The following is a 23,519-nucleotide window of genomic DNA, read 5'->3' on the forward strand; positions in this document are numbered from 1 at the left end:
TTAGTTCCCTTCCGTGTCAAATGTCACACAATGTGTTCAGTTTGGGTCAGATGCTAACACAAAAAAAGGAGGGGCTAGGGCCTTTCTAAGAGTTTGTTAATTTGAAAAGGTATTTATTCTGTATATTAAATCAGTTTTCCACTGGGAATGGTTTTATTCTCAGCGTTCTCTCACTGAACCAATTCGGAATCAACGCCTGATCTTTCGACTCTCTTGCAGCTTGCCTTCAGAGTCTTCTCCTTAAGGAAATTATGCATGGAAATTCCTTTTTATGAGCTTTTACTGAAACCACAAGTCTGTATCTGAAAAATATACTACTGCAAAATTTTGCCCAAAGCTTTGTCTTGGCTATATAAAGAAATAATAGGTGTGGACCAATTTTTGAATTAGCATGAAAACTGCTTTTATGTGCATATGAGAACGGCCTTTGAAACATCTTGCCAAAGGCTTTTTTGTCTTCTGGTTGTTATAAGAAAACATGGTTGGCCAAAAGAAAAAACCTGATCATGGTTCCACCTTAATCAGATTCACAATCGTGTCCTAATGCAATTTGTCCTAATCCATTTCCAAGGAAGACAACCATTTATGATTTGGAAAGATGTGTGGGAATAAATGTGGCTCTATGGAAATCCCCCAAGTCCTTTATATACTATATTTTACCAGTTCATAAAAAAAACCTAATTACATTTTAGAGAAGAAGGCATTATAAACACAATGTATATTCTAATGCAAAACCCTCTGCCGGGGTGTCCTACAATCAAACTGTGCTCAGTTTGCAACATCACAGTGCATTTTATATCTCTGTGGCTGGTTTTAGAATAATGATGCCATGCTTAACACATTTTAGTACTAATCACACATTTCAGCACATGGCTGAAAATGCTGCTATGCTTGTTTTTTTGGTAAAAGAATGCCTTCTGCTTAGTATGGCAGCAAATTGCCCTTGAAGCAAAACAGATAATTATTTGGTACCCACAGAATAAATTAATTAATACTTGTGCAAGTAAATGTATATTCATCCATACACAAACTCCTGTATAGTTATTTCATTAGAATGATTCCAGAGAGGACCACAGAGAACGAAGAGACAGTTCAGTCTGCTCAGGAAACCGCTCAGATGCATCTACCCCATCCTGTGCATGTGCACGTCAGGAAGTGAAGGGTGGGGTAGGAAAGAGTAGAAGAAAACCCTTAAGAAAAGACTTAGCCTTCTACATATGAGTTGTCCCATTGGAATTGTGTGAATAAAGTTAACCATAAGTGTTTTGAGCAGTAGGGTCCTAAAATAATACAGTGGAGTTCCAAATGTAAAACAGTTGACATTTATTTGTGCTGAAATTCTTTTATGTGCTATTTCCCTCCATACACACACATTAAAATATTATAAATGTTATTGTTAGGAAAAAATTTGCTGTAAACATTACCGACTATAATGAATGGCAAGACAGCAGTGTAAATAATCAAAATCTTTCTATTTGCCCATTTGTAATTATTAGGAGATCACGTAACTCATGAAATCATAATTATCCAATGTTTATTTAATCATTTGTTTTTCACTTGAAAAGTTTGGGAGGGTATGTTTTGCTTTTGCACACTCACATCTGTGGATGATCATTTGTTCTTTAGCCGGTGAAAACTAAGGTCCTAATTCAAAGTTTATCATATCCTTTTTATCAAGTGGTTGGTTTCAGGTACTGGAAAAGTTCTGCTGATGAAGAAACAATGGTTTTGCATGCACTCAGTAAAGGAATTTCTTTTGTCTGATTGCCTGATGAAAAATAGAGCTCTCTTGAAGTCACAGTTTTGTTTTATGCAGGACTGCAAGACAGAAAAATTTGCCCCGTTCCACACTGGAGAAAAACTAAAGTAGTGAACTTGACTCTAAAGGAAAATTCCATTACTTGTTCAAATCATGTTAATCTTGTTTTGTGCAGCTACATTAAAAAGACAAACAGAAAGAAAATAAAGTGAAAGGCTGTCAAAAATTAAAAATCTGTTTGAATCCCAAAATATAAAGCCAGTATTTCAATATTAAATTATTTTTATTTTTTTTTAATAAAGCATTTTTTACAAATCGGCATATTTCAAAAGCAAAGTTTTAAGTGTTTGAAAGAAAAACAATAGAAAATTAAATGCTTCTTTATAAAAAAAGTCAGAATGTTAGGGGTTTTACTTAATTTTTTAATTATTTACTTTTAAACATGCAGAAGTACAATATCCCCACTTATTCTAGTGATCCTCTATGTACTGCACTGCATGATTGAAAAAGAATAGGTCTACCCCTTGAAACGTTCCAGTTACTATCAGAATTAATTCTGACTTTCAAAAAACTTTACGCTTTAGCAGCAGCATTGACAAGACTCAGACAACTGTTTTGGGGGTGAAATGGTGCATTATAAGAACAACTTTTATTTGTAGCTTTTAACAGGAAGGACCAAGAGTAGATGCTTCCTGATGCATAAGGAGAACCTGAAGTATTTCATGACAACTGAGTGAAGTTTAGTTTCCAAGAAAATACAAACTCTCCAACACGTTTACAGTTGAATAAAAGTGAGATGCAATAGATTTGAGTTCATCTCCAAAGTGAGGTCCTAATTAACGTATGAACCAAACACTGCAGCAACTAACACCCTCTGTTTTCAAGTTACCATGCATACATATATATATATATATATATACACACAAAATGGAACTATTTTCCTTTGATTTTTTGTGGTTATTAGTTTGGATTGCTGTGGTGTTTCATGGTTTTGCTGTATTGGACAGATTTTATTTGAAAAATCATTTCTCCCCATGTATTTGGTTTCATAAGTTATATGTTTCTTATGCACATATCACATCACATGTAGGCCTGGGTACCATCACTGGTATAGACAATACCACTGGGCAGACTTCATAGTCATATGACAAAAAGAAACCTTTTAATGTTAAAGAATATTAGAACTAGTACAGAATTGACGTGTTCTGAGCTGATGGGTAATCAGCATTCAAAAGTAACAAATCTAATCAGGTATGAAAAAAAACGTGCTTAACTTGAGACATTTTGGAAAGACTGTCAAAGAATGGACTTTCAACACTTTCTGAAATTTTGCTTCCCTTACTCTGGTCGTCCAAAAATAAAGGTACCCAAAAAATCTTTTGTTTCTTTCTTTTTTTTCTTAATATTTAATTTTAGATTTATTAAATCTGAAAGTTGCAGACATAGTTTTTGCAAGCTCAGCACACTCAATCTGTAACTTTGAGCACCTTTAACAAGACAAGACTGATTTTCCTATTAGGAAGATTAATTTCTCATTGCTGTGGTTGTATAAGTACAGGCCTGTTTTCCTTTGTAATAAATAAAGCTGAAGTCAACACATGTAACCACCGGTATAATATGTGCATGTTGTGAAACTTGCCCTGACGCAAATCTGTTTAATGGTTTTCCACTGAAAATTCAACATCTGCCAACACCACACAAATCTTGATAACTGATGTCATCATGAACCCATTAAGCCTTGGGTTTTAACATGTTAGGAAAACAAAGGGTTTATGGAAGACTGCTAACAGAGGGCTAAATCCTGGAGCCCTTATTCAACAGTAGGAATTGTTCCTTATGTAAGGTGTGAGTAAGAACATCTTAAGCCTGGCAGAATGTAAGCAAGCTCTTGTTCCACATTAAATTTAATTAGCCAAGTCATTCATGAAAATGACACCGTAAGATATGAAACCTGCCACTGCAAATCACCTTTCGTCACTGAGGCTGATTTGGGGCTGCTTGTCCTGCCACACCACCTACTAGCTTTGATGTGTCACAGCTGTGATACTGCAGCAAGGAAAAGCCATTTAAACAGAGAGGGAGCTCTGGAGAATTCAGGCGTTTTCCTCTAAAGATCTGAACCTTCTCAGCAGAGGCCATCCAGAGATACATATTGAATAAAAAGTCCTCATACTAAAATCTCATAACATGCCTGCAGGATCCTTGTAGCTGTAGCTAGGGGAAAAGCTGTGTAGTGTTGAAACAGTAAGGAGCATCCGTCCAGATAAAGGAGGAATCCCATGTTATCTCTAACATCCATACACCTGCAAAACTGATAATGCCTATCCAGCAGTTCCTTTCCTGGGCACAGAGGCGGTTAATCAAAGTTACAGCATAAGACCTGTGGGGGAGGGAAAGTCATTTAATTAATGTGCCAGATATCCTTGCCAAAGCTTTTGCCAAGATTAGGTTCAGATTGTAAAGAAATCTCCAAGACAAGGATAATTCTCAACACCTGCGGGCACTTTTATTAGCTGCCTGCACAGAATAGAAAACCTTATGTTAAAGTATTTGTCTCCGCTCTGCCAAACTGACCTCACATGCTTTTATCTGGCCATAACCACAAGCAGATTTTAAAGCAGGCTGCAGAAGAGATTGCTAATGGGCAAATGCTCTGTGGCAAATCCACTTGAATAAAGTAACCTGTGGAGGGAAGCAATCGTATAAAGCTGTTCAAATGGGACGCTGACAAAATTTGCTATCAAGGGTAGATTCAGGTGCATAGAGGAGGAAGAAAGTGAGAGAGATCTCTAAGATCTTTAACACATCCCGAAGAAGCATCTGCCTAAAGCTGTGTTATGCTAGACCCAGGTCCATGCTGCCAGAGTAGGACCTTGGTTTTGTTAAGGGGAATAGCAAAATTACTACATAAGCCTCTGACTTCCCACACCCCCCACCGAAAAAACAGCACTCTTTTGGGGTTGTTTTCTTTGTTTGTTATTGGGTGTTTCTTTTTTTTTTGGGGGGGGGGGGGGGAAGGGGGCTGGGGAGGTTTGTTTTTTCCAGAGTTAGTTAGCTCTACAACACTGCAGAATGAGGTTCAAAAGTTGAATGCATAGCCACAATGCTTTTAAGGAAACAAAACCCCAGTAAACATATGATATGTTTAGAAACAGATATCTAGGAAACCATGTTTTGGTACTCCATAATGTAATTTCTCATTAAAGAAACTCAAGTGAATTTAAGGTTTCTTTATCTGTATTTTGTTGTGAAATAATTTGCATCTGAAATGAGCAGTTAGGACTATCTATTGGAGACTTGTGGAATTGTTACCCCTGATACAACAATGTGCAGTTTCAGCCCATACAAACACAGAGACACATGGATAGGTATGTACAAGCCAATTTCTGCAACTGTTTTTTGAAGTAAAACATGAATTATTTAATGTTCATCATTCCAAGCCCTTTAAACAGCCCTTCTTTAAGCTATTTTATCCATTTAGATGATATGTTTTCTGGAGTTCAGAAAACTCCTACCTTTTTTCTAGCTAGAGCAGCAAAAGGGTTCTAATTTCCATTTTTTAGTGTTAATGAAATAAAAATACTAGTAATTATAAAAAAAAACCAACATCTGTAACTTTGGAAAAGACAGTAAAAATCTTCAGATATTTCAAGAAATGGTCTTGAAACACTGCCCTGAGTTTTGGTGGTGTTATTGTTCTGGTTGCATTTTCTTGTTCCTGTCTCAGCTGCACCAGAATCCTTTTAAATAAAACGTTTAATGACAACTCACAGCTTGGAAATTTCTGGTTGGATTTTTCCTGCTTAGAATCATAGAATCATTTAAGTTGTAAAAGACCCTTAAGATCCTTGAGTCCAACCGTTAACCTAGCTGCCATGTCTACCACCCCACTGTGTCCCTAAGTAGCACATTTATATGACTTTAAAACACCTCCAGGGATGGTGGCTCAACCAGGTTCTTGGGCAGCCTGTTCCAGTGCTTGACAACCCTTCACTCATGCTAACTAGTATCTCATTCTGCAAGAGCATAAGTCACCTAATTGAGTGATGATAATGAATAAATGACAGAAAACATCAGGAAAGCTGTGATGAATTTAAAACTTCTCTGTCCTTGTATTTTTTTTCCCAGTAAACATCACAAAAACAGTGAATCACAGTAAATATTGATTACCCTTTACATCAGATAGGGTGATCTATGGCACCACTTTCTCTGCTGGCAATGTCGTATGATAGAAAGTACTGTATGAAGAAGAGCAGAGCTGTGATAGAGCTCTGCCACTTACCTTTTACAGAGGAACTGCAGAATCAAACCCTTATGTTATGACCCAAAAGTTTGGTAGGCAAGGCCCTCCCACAGCCTCTGAGAATATTGCAATTAATGGCTCACACACCAAAGCAACTCCTGCGTAAACACATCAGTTCAGAGCTGATGTTGCTTCTTAACTTTCAGAATGCTCAATATAGCCTTAATTACAACTAACTGCACATTTTATAAATTTGTAACTATGATTAGCTTTTACAAAGCAGATGACAAAATAAAGAGCAAATGTATTAGGATATTCCTAAAGGTATTCATGCTTGTTCAGTAAGGTAAAAATTACTATTAGGGATTTTACCCTATACTTCTTAATTTTCTGAGTCACAAGGAAAAGAGCAATCCAGCACTTTCTGTTTATTGGTTCTCTCCACACTCCAAATTCAAGGTGATGACCTCTCCTGCCGCATTCTGTTACAACTTACAGTCATTTTAAGCCTATCCCTAGGAATTTACTTTGAAAACAATTCCAAGCATATATATTGAAGAGCCACCTTTTAAAAGACTGAAGTTAATATTCAACACACCATTTTCAGTACATTAAGATCAAAGGCAGCTGTGCAGATATCCTTGATAGCATTGCTGATACAGGTTTATCTGGATAAAACCTACCTATTCAACTTGCTATGAACAATGGAATAAGAAATGATGCAGACTTCTGTAAACTGTAACACTTTTGAGTTCTGTGGAGTTTACTCAGGCCCTAGGATTACAGAGTACATACATCAGAATTTTGCACCTGAATAGTTGCACCAGTTAAGAGAGGGTTACTCATGCGTATCACGTTAAATGTGAAAATAAGTGCCTGCAGGATCGTAATGAGCAACACAGGCACTGAAAAGACAGCATAATCTTGATGGGCAACTAACAAACATGTTCCTCCATGAAGGAAAAAAAAAAAGTAACCCTGCCATAATAGCTTCATCAGTGCAAATTTGGCAAACACAGCATCATGGAGGCTGACTGCAATTTTTGCACTATAAGCCTAACCTATAACTTATTTATGTACCACTCACTTAAACAGTATTCATCTCATATTCAGTTCTTCGAAGCACTCAAAGCAAAAAGAAACTAGAATGAATTTTTATTCCTCTCCCCTGGAAAAAGGGCAAGGTGTGCCATATTTGTAAAATTTCACATACACTAAAAGAAGACTATAAAAGAATCTACAACTGACCTATTGAATGTATTCATACGGCACTCAGAATGGCTTTCTTGACTTTTTTGTCAACATTAATGCCATTAGACTGTAACTCTTCTTTGATATTGCATTGCTCTCATATAAAAATAAACAAACCCTCTTGTAACACCAAAATTACAAAGGTCCAAGACCAATGATAAAACTGCTGCTTCTTTATTTCCCTGGGTACTTGCCACCTGCCCCATGGCTAACACTGTACTCTGTAACACTTCTGGGTATTTCTGCAAATCCCACAATGCCACCAAAATGACTTCTAAATCTTCTCTTAGAACCTGAGTTCATGAGTAGTGGTTAGTTTAGGAAGTATTAATGGGGGTCATTTCACCAAATACTAACATTGTTTTCTCTTTTACGGCATTGTGAAGAATTTAAACAACCTAAAACTGAGCTCACAGTTGGTGTTTTGCATGGGTTTATCGCAGTTTGACTAATTGAAGATAGGTCTATAAATAAAACTTCAGGCCTTCTGTTTTGGTTTTTTTTTTTGTCATAATATGCGAAAAATTGTAAAGCATTTGATTAGATCCCTTTAGTGGGAATAAAATCAATTCTTCACAGATTCCTTCAGGAAACTCAGATGAGTGTCTCACTTGGAAATCTCCAAACAACTGGCTGAAGAACTTAATCTCAGCTTCCCCTAACAAGTATAAGCTGCATCTGTTGAAGAATTTTAGAGTGATTTTCTTCCTTTTAAGTTTTTGCATATACCTCCTATATTAGAGCAATGCAATTTCTAGATAAAGGAGCATAGGTCCTTGAAAACTTGGAAACAAAAGATTATTCTTACTTCCTTTGATCAAATCTAGTTTTTCTTGTCTCTTATCTCATTATTTACATTAATTTTAAGGTCCCTGAATTTTCAGGTTGCCCCTTAACAGCAGCAAAAGTCACACACAAATAACCAACACAGGCAGACTAACCAACCTATTACTTTTCCCCTGCTATGAAAATTGTCTAGTTAACATATCACCACTAAACTCAGAGATTCCTAGCCTCTGTTTCAGTGTTTTCTGTTTCTATTTCAGAACAGAGAAGACCCTCTTTGCTTGAAAACCTGCTTGGTTTCTTCCATACGATTAGCTGATATAAAGAAAGAAGATGCAACTCCCTACAGTCCTGAGCAGTACTCTGCAAGTCATCTTGGAGACAGGAAAGACCTTGGAGCTTTCTGGGAAGAATGTTATTTTGTTTTTATTTCTGCAGTCCAAGCCGTGTAATTAATACTGCACAAGCACAGATATGCATAACTCTTACAAGTGCCTATTTTGAGAAGAAAATGCAACCTATTGTGATTTGTGTTTTTAAGCTGCACAGCAGAGGCTGGTCAGCACTGTATCTGCAATCTAGAGGCGAATTCCTGTGTTTATAAAGGAATTACAGGTCTGGATGAACAATGAGAGCAAGCTCTTCACTCCTTCAGAGTGTCTTCTACTACCAGGTCTGGTTCTATGAAATATGACCTTCAAGTGGAAGGTAGGGGCAGTAATCCTATTCTGAGTTACATGTGCCTAATTTCAAAGCTTTATGCTTGGGCACTATCCACATTGGGACAGATACTGAATATTGCTCACTCAATTTCTTCACATTTTAATCACTGAGAAGCAGTTCTACAAAATAGCTTTAGAAAGCAGTAGTTTGACAGTCTGTACCCCTGTTTCCTCCAGCAAAGCGTAGATGTACAGACATTACAAACAATATCATTTCTTTTTGTCTTTCTTCTTCTTAACAATGTTGGGTTACAATGGGTTAAAAATCTGCTGCTAAGCACTGGCCATTTTAAGGTGTATTCTTCTCCCCTGCTGATCTGCCCTCTGACCTTCTCGGGGCCAGGGTGGCTGCAGACTTCATTTTTACTCTATTTCCTGGTCTCTCTCCTGGCTGTGCACTCAATGTTTCCTCAGCAGATTAATGACAGCTAATAATATCTGATATATCTGGACATTGCCACATAATGAGTTGCAGTCCCACTGGGTGCCCGAAGTGTCACTACTAACAAATTCACCAAAGCTGCACATAATTAGCATGTAAAGGGAGTGATCATGCAGTAAATCTGGAGGGGAAGATGGATAGCATATGAGGAAAAAAATATAAGGAAAAAATACTGTTCTTAACACTCATTGGTAAATGTATGTTTCTTGCCATGAATATTTTCTTGATAACAAACTGTGGACAGGTTACCTTTACAGTAACATTATTCCTTCCACTGCTGATAGGCAGAATTTCATTATGCCACTGCTAATGTTACAATATTTCTGCAAAATGTCACCATATGTAAATTAGAAGAGGTTAGGGTTTCCCTCTTAGTTTTCTTTCAACATGCACTGTCCCTTTCTGCTGTGGCCTAATTCCTCCTTCTACTGGTTTACAGACCTGCTAAAATTGGCCCAACATTGTAAAATAAAATCAGGACTGGGGGATTTTCCTTCTCCAATAGCTAAGTAAGAATGAAGAAACTCAACATACGGCAGAGGGAGAAAAGATATGAGAGTAGAAAAGAGATGTAATCTTTCCTGACACATCAGAAGATACCCAAAAAAGAAAAACAGTATGCCCTGACAGTGTGAGTTACCTGACCTGAATACAGGTCTCTCTACCTTATGACCACCTGGCTGCCCATCACACAGTAAGTGCTGCCTGCAGTCTAGACATGTGCAGGCAAAGAGGCTTTCACAGGAGGAGGAGGTTGACAAGGAGCACACGAAAACATCCTCAGCAAGTTTGCCGATGACACCAAGCTGTGTGATTCGGTTGATACCCTGGAGGGAAGGAATGCCATCCAGAGGGACCTTGACATGCTTGTGAGGTGGGCTGATGCCAACCTCATTAAGTTTAATCATGACAAGTGCAAGGTCCTACACCTGGGTCGGAGCAATCCAAGGCACAGCTACAGGTTGGGCAGAGAAGAGATTCAGAGCAGCCCTGTGGAGAAGGACTTGGGGGTGTTGGTTGATGAGAAAATGAACATGAGCCGGCAGTGTGCGCTCACAGTCCAGAAAGCCAACTGTATCCTGGGCTGCATCAAAAGGAGCGTGACCAGCAGGTCGAAGGAGGTGATCCTGCCCCTCTACTCTGCTCTTGTGAGACCTCACCTGGAGTATTGTGTGCAGTTCTGGTGTCCTCAACATAAAAATGACACAGAACTGTTGGAACAAGTCCAGAGAAGGGCCACGAGGATGAACAGGGGACTGGAGCACCTCCCATATGAAGACAGGCTGAGGAAGTTGGGGCTGTTCAGCCTGGAGAAGAGAAGGCTGCATGGAGACCTCATAGCAGCCTTCCAGTATCTGAAGGGGGCCTATAGGGATGCTGGGGAGGGACTCTTCATTAGGGACTGTAGTGATAGGACAAGGGGTAACGGGTTAAAACTTAAACAGGGGAAGTTTAGATTGGATATAAGGAAGAAGTTCTTTACTGTGAGGGTGGTGAGGCACTGAACAGGTTGCCCAAGGAAGTGGTAAAGGCTCCATCCCTGGCAGTGCTCAAGGCCAGGTTGGACAGTGCCTTGGGCAACATGGTTTAGTGTGAGTTGTCCCTGCTCATGGCGGGGGGGTTGGAATTAGCTGATCTTAAGGTCCTTTCCAACCCTAACTATTCTATGATTCTTTGACATCTCAGTAGGAGCACTTGCATTTACATGATTCCAGCTCTGAGGTTTATTTGAGCAATTGGCCAAAACATGGTTAATTAAAATGTAAGTTTTTTTTTTAATTAGTATTACTGTTAATTTGCTGAACAGAGAGGCCTTTGGTCTTGAAAGCTTCAGCCTTTAAACTGGTCTTGTTCATAAGGCACTCTCACTTAAGTCATTTCAGGGCAGAAAAGGTTAACAAGGAAGCCTCATTTTAAGAAACAAACCCAAATCCCAACAAACAAACAAAATCTGTCTGTAACACATACATATTCCCACAATAAATAAGTATTTAGAGATGTGAAAAATTCATAAGGGTTTACTCTAATCTCCGCAGCCACATACTGCAGAGAGAGAGCTCTGCCAGGAGACTCTTGTGATCCTCAGGATGAACAAGCACCAGCTGACTCAGAACCAATTTTATATCAAAGGCATAAATTGCAGAGAGCTCAGGTACCAGCTCCTGTTTGTGATGCTGATGAGAGCTACCAATAAACCTCAGTATTTTTAAGAGTGGGAACTGCTACTAAGCAGTGCAGGGAAGCACCCTGGAAATAAAAATAGCTGTTGCATTCCTGCTTCTGTCATTAGCTAAGTGCTCAAGAGGCCTCAGATCAGCTCATAAGCTCTGAAAATTTTTGTATTCACAAGTCCTACTGAATTTCATGCTGGCTCATGTTCTGTCGGAGAATCACCTTTTGGAGCCACGTGACTTTACCCTGTATTCTTTTTTTTTTTTTAAATGAAAGTTTCCAAAACTGAATGCTGCACAGAAAAATATAAACCCTTGAGGCTTGAAAACAGCACAGTTAACTAAGAAGCAAGCATTTCTTTTATAAATCCCATCAGTTTTGCACCTTAGAAACGTCAATCATAGAATCACAGAGTCAGAACAGTTAGGGTTGGAAAGGACCTTAAGATCGTTCAGTTCCAACCCCCCTGCCATTGGCAGTCCTACGTCCTACTGTTTTTTTTTGTTGTTGTTGTTTTTGTGGTTTTTTTTGGGGGGGAAGGAAAAAAAACCCTTTAAACTCTTCCTGAGAAATAACAACTTTAATTTTTAAGTCCTTGTTCTATTGCCCTCTCTCTGTGATACATATGGTAACTCTCACTACAATTACGCATTTCCAGATTCATCTTTTCACACAACTTGCTTGTATACAAAAGGACCCAAATAAAAACAAACAAAAAACCCTAACAAAACCAACAAGAGAACTTACAGTTTATGTTCATTTTAAGGACAGAACAAAGCTCACAGACTATCCAGCTCCCACAGGGGGCTTTTTTAATGCAATCTTAATGATAATTAACTGACAGTGATTGATGGCCAGTACTTAGAAGATACAACAGCACCATTCTGAACAATTCACTTTTCTTTATTTGAGTCCTTGTTTATTTAGTGTCAAATGAATTATTTCTGCAATTTGAATTTTGCCTTTAAAGTTCTTCAAGAACACATTTTCCCAATTGTTACCTTGCTGTCTGGGATTTCATATCCTCAAATTTCATTCTCTGTCAAGTTTAAAGAAGACAACTACTTTTGCATTAGAAATAGAAGAAAACATTCACATACGTTTCTATATGTTTTGTAGCTAAAAAAATATTTCTACTAGAAAATGGCCCTAGCAGACTGAGGCCATACAGAATTTTTGAATATGCCCAGGTGGAATTTTTCTGAAGGGAACATGAGTCTTTAGCTTAATTTCAAAATATTGTTGTTAGCATTGTAGACATCTCTAGGGGTATTTTTCTGTATGCACTAGACTGTTTTACTACAAAATCACTTTCCCCAAAAAACTGCCAGAGTCTCACAACCAACTCTGGTCTTGCTGATTCTCACAGCTTCTCATATGTTGTCTAGAACAACTACATGAAATGACTACATTTTATGCTTTATTTTTCAAATCTACTGTTTTGAATAATTGTTGCCATTACACTGGTTGTGTCAGCCTCAACATTTTGTACATATATCAACTGTTTTAAAAGCTTTTTGAAGAGGTCGTCTATTTCTTTACCAGGAAAACAGTCCAATTTGAAATACATATGCTACACAGATTTAATGTTTTAGATTTCTTAACTTGACAGATGAATTCTGGCTGTTATTTTATCAGTTGTTTCACTTAAATGATATTATTTTAATGCTCTTCTGAAAGACTCTTTCTTTCTTTTATTGGTTGAAAGAAAAATAACTTCTTTTTAGCTATGCAGCATTCCCTTAACAGCTTCACTGCCCTTTCGGTGTGTCATTACATATAACAAAATGCACACACAATGCATCCCCTGGGAGTTGAAGCTTATCATGGTGTGGTACTTTCAAAGCAAGTGTTTTATACCATTTGGCACTCTGAGGACACTTGAGATGACACCACTGATCTCTCAGGAGAAACAGTACTGATTTCTTACAGGTCTCGCTGATGAAGAAATTAGTCTATAATTATATTTTGTAAGTTTTAGTAGCCTTTTCTTTCTCACTCCTGCCCCCTTATCCCCACCATAAGACAGAGCTTGTGGTAAAACTTCATCTGCCTGGGCCTCAAGGCATGTTCAGGTTTTACCTACCTTTATGCCCTCCTTGATGAGAGTAACAAATCAAGTTCAAGCATCCTGTACTGAAGAATCCTTCACCGAGTCAGATGCTTCGAAACTCTGACTACTTGTTAAGACTTCTATGGAGGTCTATCAGCAAGTCTCAATCATCCGTACAGGTTATTGCTCAGGGACAAGGGACACCTCTTTCCACCCAGGGGCTGCCTGCTGTCACTGAGGCATCCTTTTCCAATACAATCAGTGGTCATTTGATACACAGGGGACTTCCAGGATTATGGCCAATAAACCTCTTCCACTATGAGAACAACTAGTGGCCATGAATTATGCATTTTCAAGCAATACATGAATACCTTCCTACTTAAACAATTTTTGAGGAATGCTCTCCTTAAGCATTAATGCTGGCAAATGTTGGTCTGTGCACAAGTGAACAAACCCCTGCTTCGTGCAGAAATTACACAGTCCCACCGCTTCACAGACAATTACAAATGAAAAAAAACGATTGCAAGAACACTGAAGATTATTTTTTGTTGTTTTTTTCCTTCAGCTGAAGGAACAAAGCAGCAACAACAAATGATTTTGTGTCAAAAGAAGCCTTCCAAGTGACCTGAAATTAAACACTTCCTTCTCATGTACTGCAAGCAAAGCAAAGGACATGATGAAGTTGCGACACAGGAGCTAGGAGAGGCATTTTTACCTCTCACCCTACTGACTGACACCTTGATGCAAACTCATCTCCTTCCTGCTGAATGAAGTTGAACTAAACACTCCCTGCCCTGTTCTGGAAAGGATGCTGACCCCCAGGCAATTGTGTATTTTTGCCTCAGTGTATGAGAACAGGGGAAGGGAGTGTTTTCCTAATTTCTCCTATAGAAACACTGTCATGTATTGCCACAGAGAGCACAGCAGCCACCCAGCTGGAGTCCTGCCGTGCCGCTGAGCCAGCTTCAACTTTTTCACAGAATGAGGAACAGCACTAATAGGAGAGGCTGAGGAACACTGCACCACTTCCCCTAGTTTAAATTATTTTAGTTATTATAGCAATTATGATGTTCTCTGGGCAAGTAGGTGACTTAAGATCAAATCCCATCAAGTAAAGGTAGGAAAGGAACTGACCTCTTTCCTCCAAGTTCTAAGGTCTGCAATGCTGGAAAAGCTGAGAGGCCAGGGCAGCTTCACCCTCTGCATTACAAAAGCTTAGTCTCAATTTCTTTTGTCAGAGAAAATTACTCATGAATGTGAGCTACTCATAAATGTAACACAAATCAGTGTTTTTTCAGCAGACTTGCTTCTAATTTTATGTACAATCACCTATCCTATTTGTATAAGTAACGCCAGGAACATATAGTAATGAAACAGTCATCTGATTACAAATCATCTGGTATCTGAAATAACTTTAGGTGCCTTCACAACAAGCAGGAATTACATGTTGCATCCAGGACCTACTGAGATAATATCTTTATATTCTATGGTGCTTGCTGTGTATAAAACAATGCCTGAAATCATTTAAGATCTAATGCTGCAGCTTAAAACACATTTTTAATTTTATGCTAGTGGCTCACTGTAAAACAAAACAACAGCTAGACCAACCTTCCAGGTCCCCTGTGTTGAGCTCTCAGCAAGGCACAGGTACAGATTTGTGAACTTCTCCTGCCAGAGGAACTTCATTTGTGTTTTTGCACTTTTACTGCTTCTAGTGGAGTCAGCTGCCAAAGTGCTTCTTAGCTGGAGACTGGATTTACAACGGATCAAAATGGTTTCATTGCTTTTCAAGAAAGAAACTAATTTACATAGACAAACTCACTCTGCTGCAAAACCTAGAAAGACCATCCTATACCGCAGAATCACAGCTGCTCTCTTTACTGTCTATATCAAGCTTTCATGTGTCCATGCAACTCTTAGGTCCACAGAGCAACAGAAGATGAAAGAGAAGGGACTTAATTTCATTGTGTCTTGTATGCTGTTAATTTACAGAAATACGTCTGAAAGTAGAAGCAGGCACCAAAATACACTGAAAGCAATGACATCCACATGCACTGAGCAACAATGTGAATGGACAGCAGTAAGTTATGTATGCCAGTCCTTAGTTTTAGACTTCCATGTCTGAAGGTTTGGACCATGACTGTCCTCCTAGCTCCTATTGCAAGCGTCTGCCATGCAGCAGTGGAAATCCAACCTGCCAGCTACGGGTAACCTGGAGAAGACCAAGATCTCTGTTGTGACCTCAGCTGGGCTTAAGATGAGATTTTACAGATAAAAAGTGGAGGAGATATTCCTCCAACTACATCTACTTGAGACAAACCAGAAAAGTGAACACACACAAACCCCTTATCACTTTCTCTGCAAAGTTTCTTTTAAAAACAAATATTTAGGTAAACACATTTCCTCCTCTTCAAATATTTGATAGCTCTGGAAGAGAGCTCTCCCATTTGAAGTGGGATATTCACAGGGTCATACAAATGTCTGCTTCAGTTAATGAGAACAGTTTATTTCTGGGGAAAGGCCTACCTCCCTTTGCCTCACTATGTATCAGGTGAGGTTTTCTAATGCAGTTTGAAGGTTGTTATCAGGCAAGCAACCAGCCTCATTCCAGAGTGGTCAAATTAACTGATTAAAAGCTCTGATAGTATCATGAATTTGTATGCACAATTCTATTCTTTCTGGGCATACTGCTTACCAAAATAACATCTAGTTAGATCTAGTTAGGTCCAGATGTTCAGGTTTCCCTGCTGTTATACCCATTTGTATAGGCACCCATTAATTTTGAGCCAATGTTACTTTGCCAACAGGTTATATAGGGGAATTTGAAGAATGGAAAACAACCCCTACTAAACTTGGTGATTCATCTAAATAAGTTTTGGTTCAGTAAAGCAAAATTTGTACCAGTCTACATCCCAATTACCTCAGACAAATCTGCCATGATTTGTAATTACATTATTTTAAATTAATCCATCCGTGAATTACAGTTGTCTTTTGTTTATTCACTTGCTTAGACTGGTCTAAAAAGACGAGCAAATCTTGCAGCTATTTATAATAAAAGCAAAATGACTAAAAAAGCCTACTTTTTTTTTAGTTTGCATTAATGAGCTCATCCCAAAATATATATGCAATAATACAGGAAATTAAGTTATAAAGTAGGGATGTGCTCCAAGTCACCACTAAAATCTGCATGCAAATGCATAATAATCACAAATCTACATTATTACAATATTAAAAATACCTACAATTAAATTATCATGTGGAAATAATCATAATGTTATTGGAAACTCAATTATTGTGGCAACCCTTGTCGGGGAATTAGCAGGCTATGGCAAAGGCAAGTCAGACCTGAATTCATCAAATATATATTATCACAATATTACATGTTCACTTCGATTCCATGCAAAGACAAACATCCTCACTCACTAGTATCTGCTCAATGCATTTGTATTATTCATGAACAACTCTGTGATCTATTATACATACAAAACTGATTGTACGCTGCTTGCCCGAGGCTACAATGCAGAGACACAGAATTAATTTTATTATATACACATGCATGATAATTGTGTAGAATTCGGTCAAATATCAAACTCTGCTCCTGTGCTCCATTATTTTACTTTCCAAAAAGAGGTCTAAGGTCAGCAGCAATTTCTCTTTGGCGACAGTGAAACTCTTTGTCATTTAGAGTAGAAAGTTCCTGGGTACTAATGAGCCTGGAGCTGTGATGAATGGTCACACATTCCCCTTCCTTTCCAACCCCCACCCATCAAAGCGAAAATGTTACTTTTATTGAGATTCTCAAGAATTCCTTGCCTCTCATGCACACAGAAGTCACTTTGGGCTTAGAGACTTGATTTGTCAAAGATTGAGGCAACTTTTTTGTTTGTTTTGGAGACTTAGCTGAAATTGTGTGAGATGGTGAGCAATACAATTAAAAAAAAACTTGTTTGCAGCTGTAGTTTTAATCTTGCAGGAACTGCTGTTATTTTCAAGACACTTAAGTAAACCCTCCAGAGTGTTTTCACATGGCCATCTTCCCTGCTACAGCTTTTAAACAAAACCAAACCACCATCTCCCCCTTTCTTCAATGGCACAACAGACTTGATAGGAAGGCTTTTTTTCCTCTTCTCCCAAAACTTCCAAATGTTTTGCCAGAAAGAAAAAGATTAGTACCAAGACATTTATAATTGATTGAAGGCAGGGAGATAGAAATGCATCAAACTAGAGAGGGGTCTTGAATCCATCAACAACAGAAACAGCAAAAACACAGTTCTGACCAGTCTGAGGGCAGCAGTTTAGCTAACTGAAATGCTGGAGGTGCAGAAGAAAAACCCTTGTGTTAGAGAACATCTCAGGAATGCATTTTGTCACACAATTGTTTATAACTCCAGTTTGTTCTTAAAGACTACTCGTTTTAGGTAGGCACAAGATACACCTTTTTTAGTGATAGCAACGACTCCAAGGGAGCTGGCACTTTTTAAACATCACATGTTTTAAGTCTTCCATGGTGGACTCATGATTATTTCCATCATTTCAGGCTGGCTACGCAATTAGGTGAGCAGCAGGACCTTAAGGTTCAGGCAGCATAACTTGACTTCAACCTTTGATGTCAAAGTAGGCAATATAAGCAGTGGGATCAGAGATTTCTCCTGGACATCTTTAGCTTAACAGGTTCTAGCAGGCAGCAAGATAATAGGGAAGAACACCCTACCAAAGCTACATATTTTGCCGCCATTACCCAAGACCTGTGAGTTCTTACGTACATATATGAAATTCCAGCAATTCAAGCCTGCACCTCTTGCTAGCAATAAATTCATGTGGGTTTAGTTCAGATAAAAAAACAGATATTAAGAAATTCAGTTGAATGTCATCCAAACCTCCCTACCTCTTAAACACATGAAGAGATGGAACGATTTGAGAGGACACACTTTTATTAAGCCTGAGACTGTTGCTTTTTCTGGCATGCCTGAAAACTCTTCCCTGGGTTACTTGCAGCATTCTGACACTTTACCACTGGCCTTCAACTGCTAAAACATATGAAAAAAAAATAGCTGTTTAGCCACATTTTCCAAGCTTGTAAAATAAACTAATTTTAAAAATCATACAGCTTTTAATTGGTTTGCCCAACTCCAGTTATCAGTAGCCACACTAGAACCCCCAGTTCATAGCAAATTGTACTACCAGGTAAATAGCAAATGGTTGCAAAGGCTGAAGTTATTTCCTCAGTTAATATTTATTTTGCATAAAAGCACTACATGGAAAGAATGCACACACACAGAAGTAGTTTTGGCTTTATTTTGTTGCTAGGCATCAGACAGCATTGCTTACGCACAAGACTTTTGGTATTTAATATTAATAGTGCAGAAGCATCTACTGATCCCAATTAGAATCAAGACATTTTATGCATTGCACAAAACAAAGATTGTCACAGTTCTGCCGCAAAGCACTTACAGTTGGACAGCTCAACTATTACTGCACTGTGTATTGTGAGAAGTATCTTTTAATGTTATTCTAGTTCAACAAATACAGGATAATACTTCAACAGCTACTGAGGCAAAATACTTCGTGTTACCAGGGGCATTTTAATATATATTTTTGTGCATATATTTTATTTTAGTGGAAAATTCAATGATGATAATATCAGTCAAACTGAATCTAATTTAGAAGATAATTCTTTTTAAAATAATAATAATAATAATAATAAAAAAAAAGGTTGGTCAAATTAACAGAACTATACATTGTGATTGCTTTCCTACTGGGAACAATTTGATATTTGATTTCAAAATTGTTATATTTTTGAGATGTATTCTTTTCCCAAACTTCTTTCCCCAAGAAAGATGACATAATAGTGGTTTGCTTGCATTTGGTTTAACAGAAACTTACTCTCACTCTTAATGAAAAAAAAAGGCTTTTCTTGCTCATGAAGTAGGGGGAAATAAATAAACAAATAAATCTTTGCATAGCCCTACTGGCTATGATCAACTTTCCTTCCTGGGAGGCAGATTAAGACAGAACAAGTTACCTCTGAGGTGAATTTAGTATTTAAGCATTCTTTGGGAAACCTGCAGTACTGACAGAGAACAGCTTTCCTAAGGCTGTGCAGAGAGCTTGATGGGATAAGAGCTCAGAAGTAATGTCTCCCAGTTATATGTGATCCCCAGGTCTCTTCTGCAGCCCACTAAAGGCCCCTGGCAACCCGAATCCCCCAAATGAGGCAATAGAAGATGCTTCTTCAAATATCTCCTTGATGCCAAGGATGTTTCTATGGTAATTCTGCATTCAAAGTCATAGGTTCATGCTGTGAGAGGCTACACCAGGGCCCAAGGAGATGAATGAACCTATCTAAGGTTGTGCATACCCAGGGGCCTTCCATAATTTTGGGTGCACGGAGATACAGAGACGGAATAATGACAATGTTGTGCTGCACTTCAATTGTTGAATTACTTCAATACCTTGCTCACAGATGTGTGCATGTGAATCTAATCAACCAAACTCCTCTCAGACAGCAGAGATTATTTTGAGAGATTATTCCTGCTTCTGCTATAGAAAAAGAAGCACCAGCTTTTCATAACCTCTTGTATACAGGGAACTGTATGTGCCTGCGTACGCAAACACAGCCTCTCTATATACACACCAAAAAAAATCATATATATATGTAGCGCATTATTCTCAGGAAGACATGACTTCTAATAACAGACTTGTCTTTTTGTGTGGAAAAAAACACCAAAACCCTGATTGATTGTTCATATACCTAAAAGTTTATACCTAAAAAAAACCCAATTAGGATGAAAAGGAAAGGTGACATGATCAGAAATAAATATCTGAAGGAAATCAGGTTTTTGGTATCACTTTAAATCATAGAAAAGGAAGCTTTTCAGTATCTTCTTTAATCACTTTTTGCTTCAGATCCTAAACCAGCATATTCAAGTATTCTTTTGCTGTTCAATAATAGGGACTCACATTGCCTTTTAAATGCATACAAGGGAGTTGCATCTCTTTCTTTGCTTTCATTTTTCCTGTGTTTTTGTTGCATACTGACATCAAATTCCCTGAAGGCATCCTAACCTTGCAATTGGAGAAACAGTGCTCTAGGGTTTTCCACATGTCTAATACACCTGGATAAAAAGTGCTAATTGCCACCAACTTCCATTTAATGACAGCAGTAAGGCACAAAATGTGCTCGATTTGCAGATGTTAGTGCCACTGGGAGTTACCAGCAGATTAATAATTGTGAAGACCTCAAACATTCCCCTGGCACTGCCAGGGTGAGTTTCTGATGCAGTGACAGATTATGAGACCTATGTTTTTAGCTTGCTTTTCTAAGGAAATAAGGCTTAGGCAGTTGCACTGCCTCCCTGTGCATGTACTTGGCTGTCCTACCTTCCCAAAATTTCTAGTCAATCTGAATAAACTTTATTGGAGGTTAGGGGTCATAAACATACAATGGCCTTGGCAGTGTTGTGAAAAACAGACAACTAGGTAGATATAACCAAGCCTGAGCTTAAGTGTTTCAAATATCCTGGCTTTCTAGATTCAGATATTCTTGCAGACAAATTAGCTCTGCTGAAGTTTTTTTAGTGCTGAAACTAGAAGGGAGTGTTATATCACATATTCAGCAGGCAGCACCTCTTGCATGTGACCACCTTTACAGATCAAATGTCAGACTAGTTTCCCAATTCATGGGTATTTTTTTTTTTTTTACAAACTTATATGCCAAAAATCCTATTTCAGCTTGAGGCTTTGAACACGTGTCAGGAGTCAGCTTCTTGCACAGGTACAATCTTGGTCTGGTTTCCTCCAGATAAATTCAGGGGCCAACACTTTACCTTCCCTTTTCTTCTTGCTCTGCTGCTGCTCTTTCCTCTACTCTCGGCACACACGGGCACGTACTTTTCGGTATGAAGACACCACCTCTATAGCATGCAAGCTTACTGATGGCTCTCGTGGCATTACAAAGCTCATTTCTGCATGCAGCAACATGATTACGGCAAAGGTGAGGGCGAGGTTGAGCGAATGTGTTTCAACACTTCTTTCTTGGTATTTATCACTGTGCCGTAGCATTCCTGCAATCTGGCCTGCTGCTGCTCCAGCTGCTTATGCAAGCTCCGGATTGAGCGCAAGAGCAGAAGCCGTCGGTACATAGCTAGCTGGAGCTGGTACTTCTCCTTTTCCTCCTTTTTCTTATTTTCTAAGGTCTCCATTACTTTTGCAGTCTTTGTCCAAATCACCTGGCCCAGACAAAGAGGGGCCATATTGCCCTTGGCATAGCTCCCTGCCCACTGCATGTGGCAGCCCCTGGGGTCAGTCCCAGGTAGGTCACCAACAACCTGCCTGGGCTCACCAGCCCCACTGGGCACCCTTGTCACCTGAAGCACTTTCGAACTCTGGTCACCATCACAGCAGGGGCTTTCAGAGCACAGGGAGGCAATGTCCACAGGCTGCAGGCTACTGACTGCCACAGAGTATGATGAGCTCCCTAACGATGCGTTTCCAGCTGTCAGAGGATGGTCAGTCAACCCAGAGGCTGTCCTCTGTGCCATGGCATCACTAGCCATTTCTGGGCCATTCAGGACTTTTGCCTGGGCCACGGCCTTGCTGGAGAGGATGGATAGTCTTTCTGGCACTGCTGAGCTTCCTTTGTCATCATTAAGGCTGGTTAACAAAGGGCTGGCAGAGGAACTGGGGGATGACATTACAGCATCACGATTCAGAAATGGGTCTTCATCATCAGTGATATTTTGGATCTCCTCTTCATCTCTTGGTATTACACTTATTGTCTCAGCCATTTATTGTATGAGCTACAGAAACTTTCTGTGGACAAAGTGGAAGCAAGAGGATTTCATTTCCACATACACACACAGAGAAGCCCAGTGCAGTGACATTTGAAGAAAGAACCTCTCTTTATGTTTATATATATTACTTTTCTAATAAAGCACAACCCTTGGGTCACTTCAGGCCATTTCTTGTGATTTGCATTAGATGTTCGTCAAGACACAACATTAATCCAATAATAATTAAGATGATATACTGTACTATTAACATTCTCAAATCTTTAAAGGCAAGTGATCTACCCCTGCAGCACTGGCTGTGCTGACTAATTAAACAGAATACAGTTGTAAATGGGCATTGTAAGCACTTCTCCTATTCAAGAACACAGCTCTAACAAGTGTTGTTTGTAGAGACAGGCAAGTTATTGGGATTGATCAGCTTTAAAGGGAGGCGGATGTACCACAAACAGCAGGTTGCTTTTAAATGCCCTCTCCAAAATTAATCTGTCTGCTGCTATCAGTTTGTTTACAATGTTGCCTTTCCCCCTCCTATTAATTCTAACAGTAAAGCTATATTAGCACCATGCTAGCCATAGACAGGAAAAAGAAACCAAACACTTACCGAGGTTACTGGGGGAAAGGAAAAGAGTTACAGTGCATTGTGTCTGTGTGTCATGTTTTCTTGAATGTGAGTCAGCACAATCTGGAACAGAAACATCACCGTGCTGGAACAGGAGCTGCAAGAGCATTATGCTGTTCCACCCAGCAACACAGTCAGTCCCAATCACAGAGGAGTGCTGAGCTGGTTTCTGTCCCCCCAGTGGATATTCCTCCCTGGCACACAGTTTCTATGTCATCTTTGAGTACCAAAATGAAAACCAGGATTGGGTGACACTTCCCACCTCAAAACCAAATATACCTGATTCACTCATTCTGTGAGAGACAATAATGATGACCCTTCCTTGCCCATCAGCAAGGTGGTAGCACAACACCAAAAAGAAGGTAAGGCATTCTGGATGACAGTGTACACATTTTCCTCCAGAGAAAAACTTTAACTGCATTAACAAGCTAAACCCCAAAATGAAATAAACATTCAGCACCAACCAAATGCTAAGCATAAAGGCAGACAGAAGCTGTAGATTTAAGTGTTTAATGTACATCCATTTTTAATTATGGTGGCCTAATCTTTAAGGAGCAGCTCTACATTCAACTAAGGTATCCCACAGAACACCCACAGAATAAACTTTATCTGCACCTTTGATGTTGAAAAAAGCTACCTTCAGCATCCTTACTTACTTCCAGTGCCAGGAACAAAATTCACAA

At 38.9% G+C, this 23,519-nt stretch overlaps 1 protein-coding gene and 1 long non-coding RNA gene across 2 annotated transcripts in view; one reads left to right on the top strand and one right to left on the bottom strand.

Annotated features, from left to right (window-relative positions):
• Nucleotides 1–8,527, top strand: part of LOC134163093 (uncharacterized) — a 32,219-nt gene extending 23,692 nt beyond the window's left edge. Inside the window, exon 3 of the long non-coding RNA XR_009964566.1 lies at nucleotides 8,300–8,527. This is a non-coding gene — a long non-coding RNA (uncharacterized LOC134163093). The remainder of the gene's footprint in view (nucleotides 1–8,299) is intronic.
• An 11,835-nt stretch (nucleotides 8,528–20,362) lies between these two features.
• Nucleotides 20,363–23,255, bottom strand: LOC134163094 (UPF0500 protein C1orf216 homolog). The gene is made up of 2 exons (XM_062617656.1): nucleotides 22,819–23,255; nucleotides 20,363–22,239 (listed from the first exon to the last, which is right to left on the bottom strand). The coding sequence occupies exon 2, from the start codon at nucleotides 22,212–22,214 to the stop codon at nucleotides 21,411–21,413; it is 804 nt and encodes a 267-aa protein (XP_062473640.1). The 5' UTR covers nucleotides 22,215–22,239; nucleotides 22,819–23,255; the 3' UTR covers nucleotides 20,363–21,410.
• Nucleotides 23,256–23,519: the final 264 nt, after the last annotated feature.

Source organism: Pezoporus occidentalis, unplaced genomic scaffold (genome assembly GCF_034315485.1).
Source record: "Pezoporus occidentalis ecotype Australia unplaced genomic scaffold, CSIRO_AGI_Poc_V1 ctg2, whole genome shotgun sequence".
In the NCBI taxonomy this organism is placed as follows: Eukaryota; Metazoa; Chordata; class Aves; order Psittaciformes; family Psittacidae; genus Pezoporus; species Pezoporus occidentalis.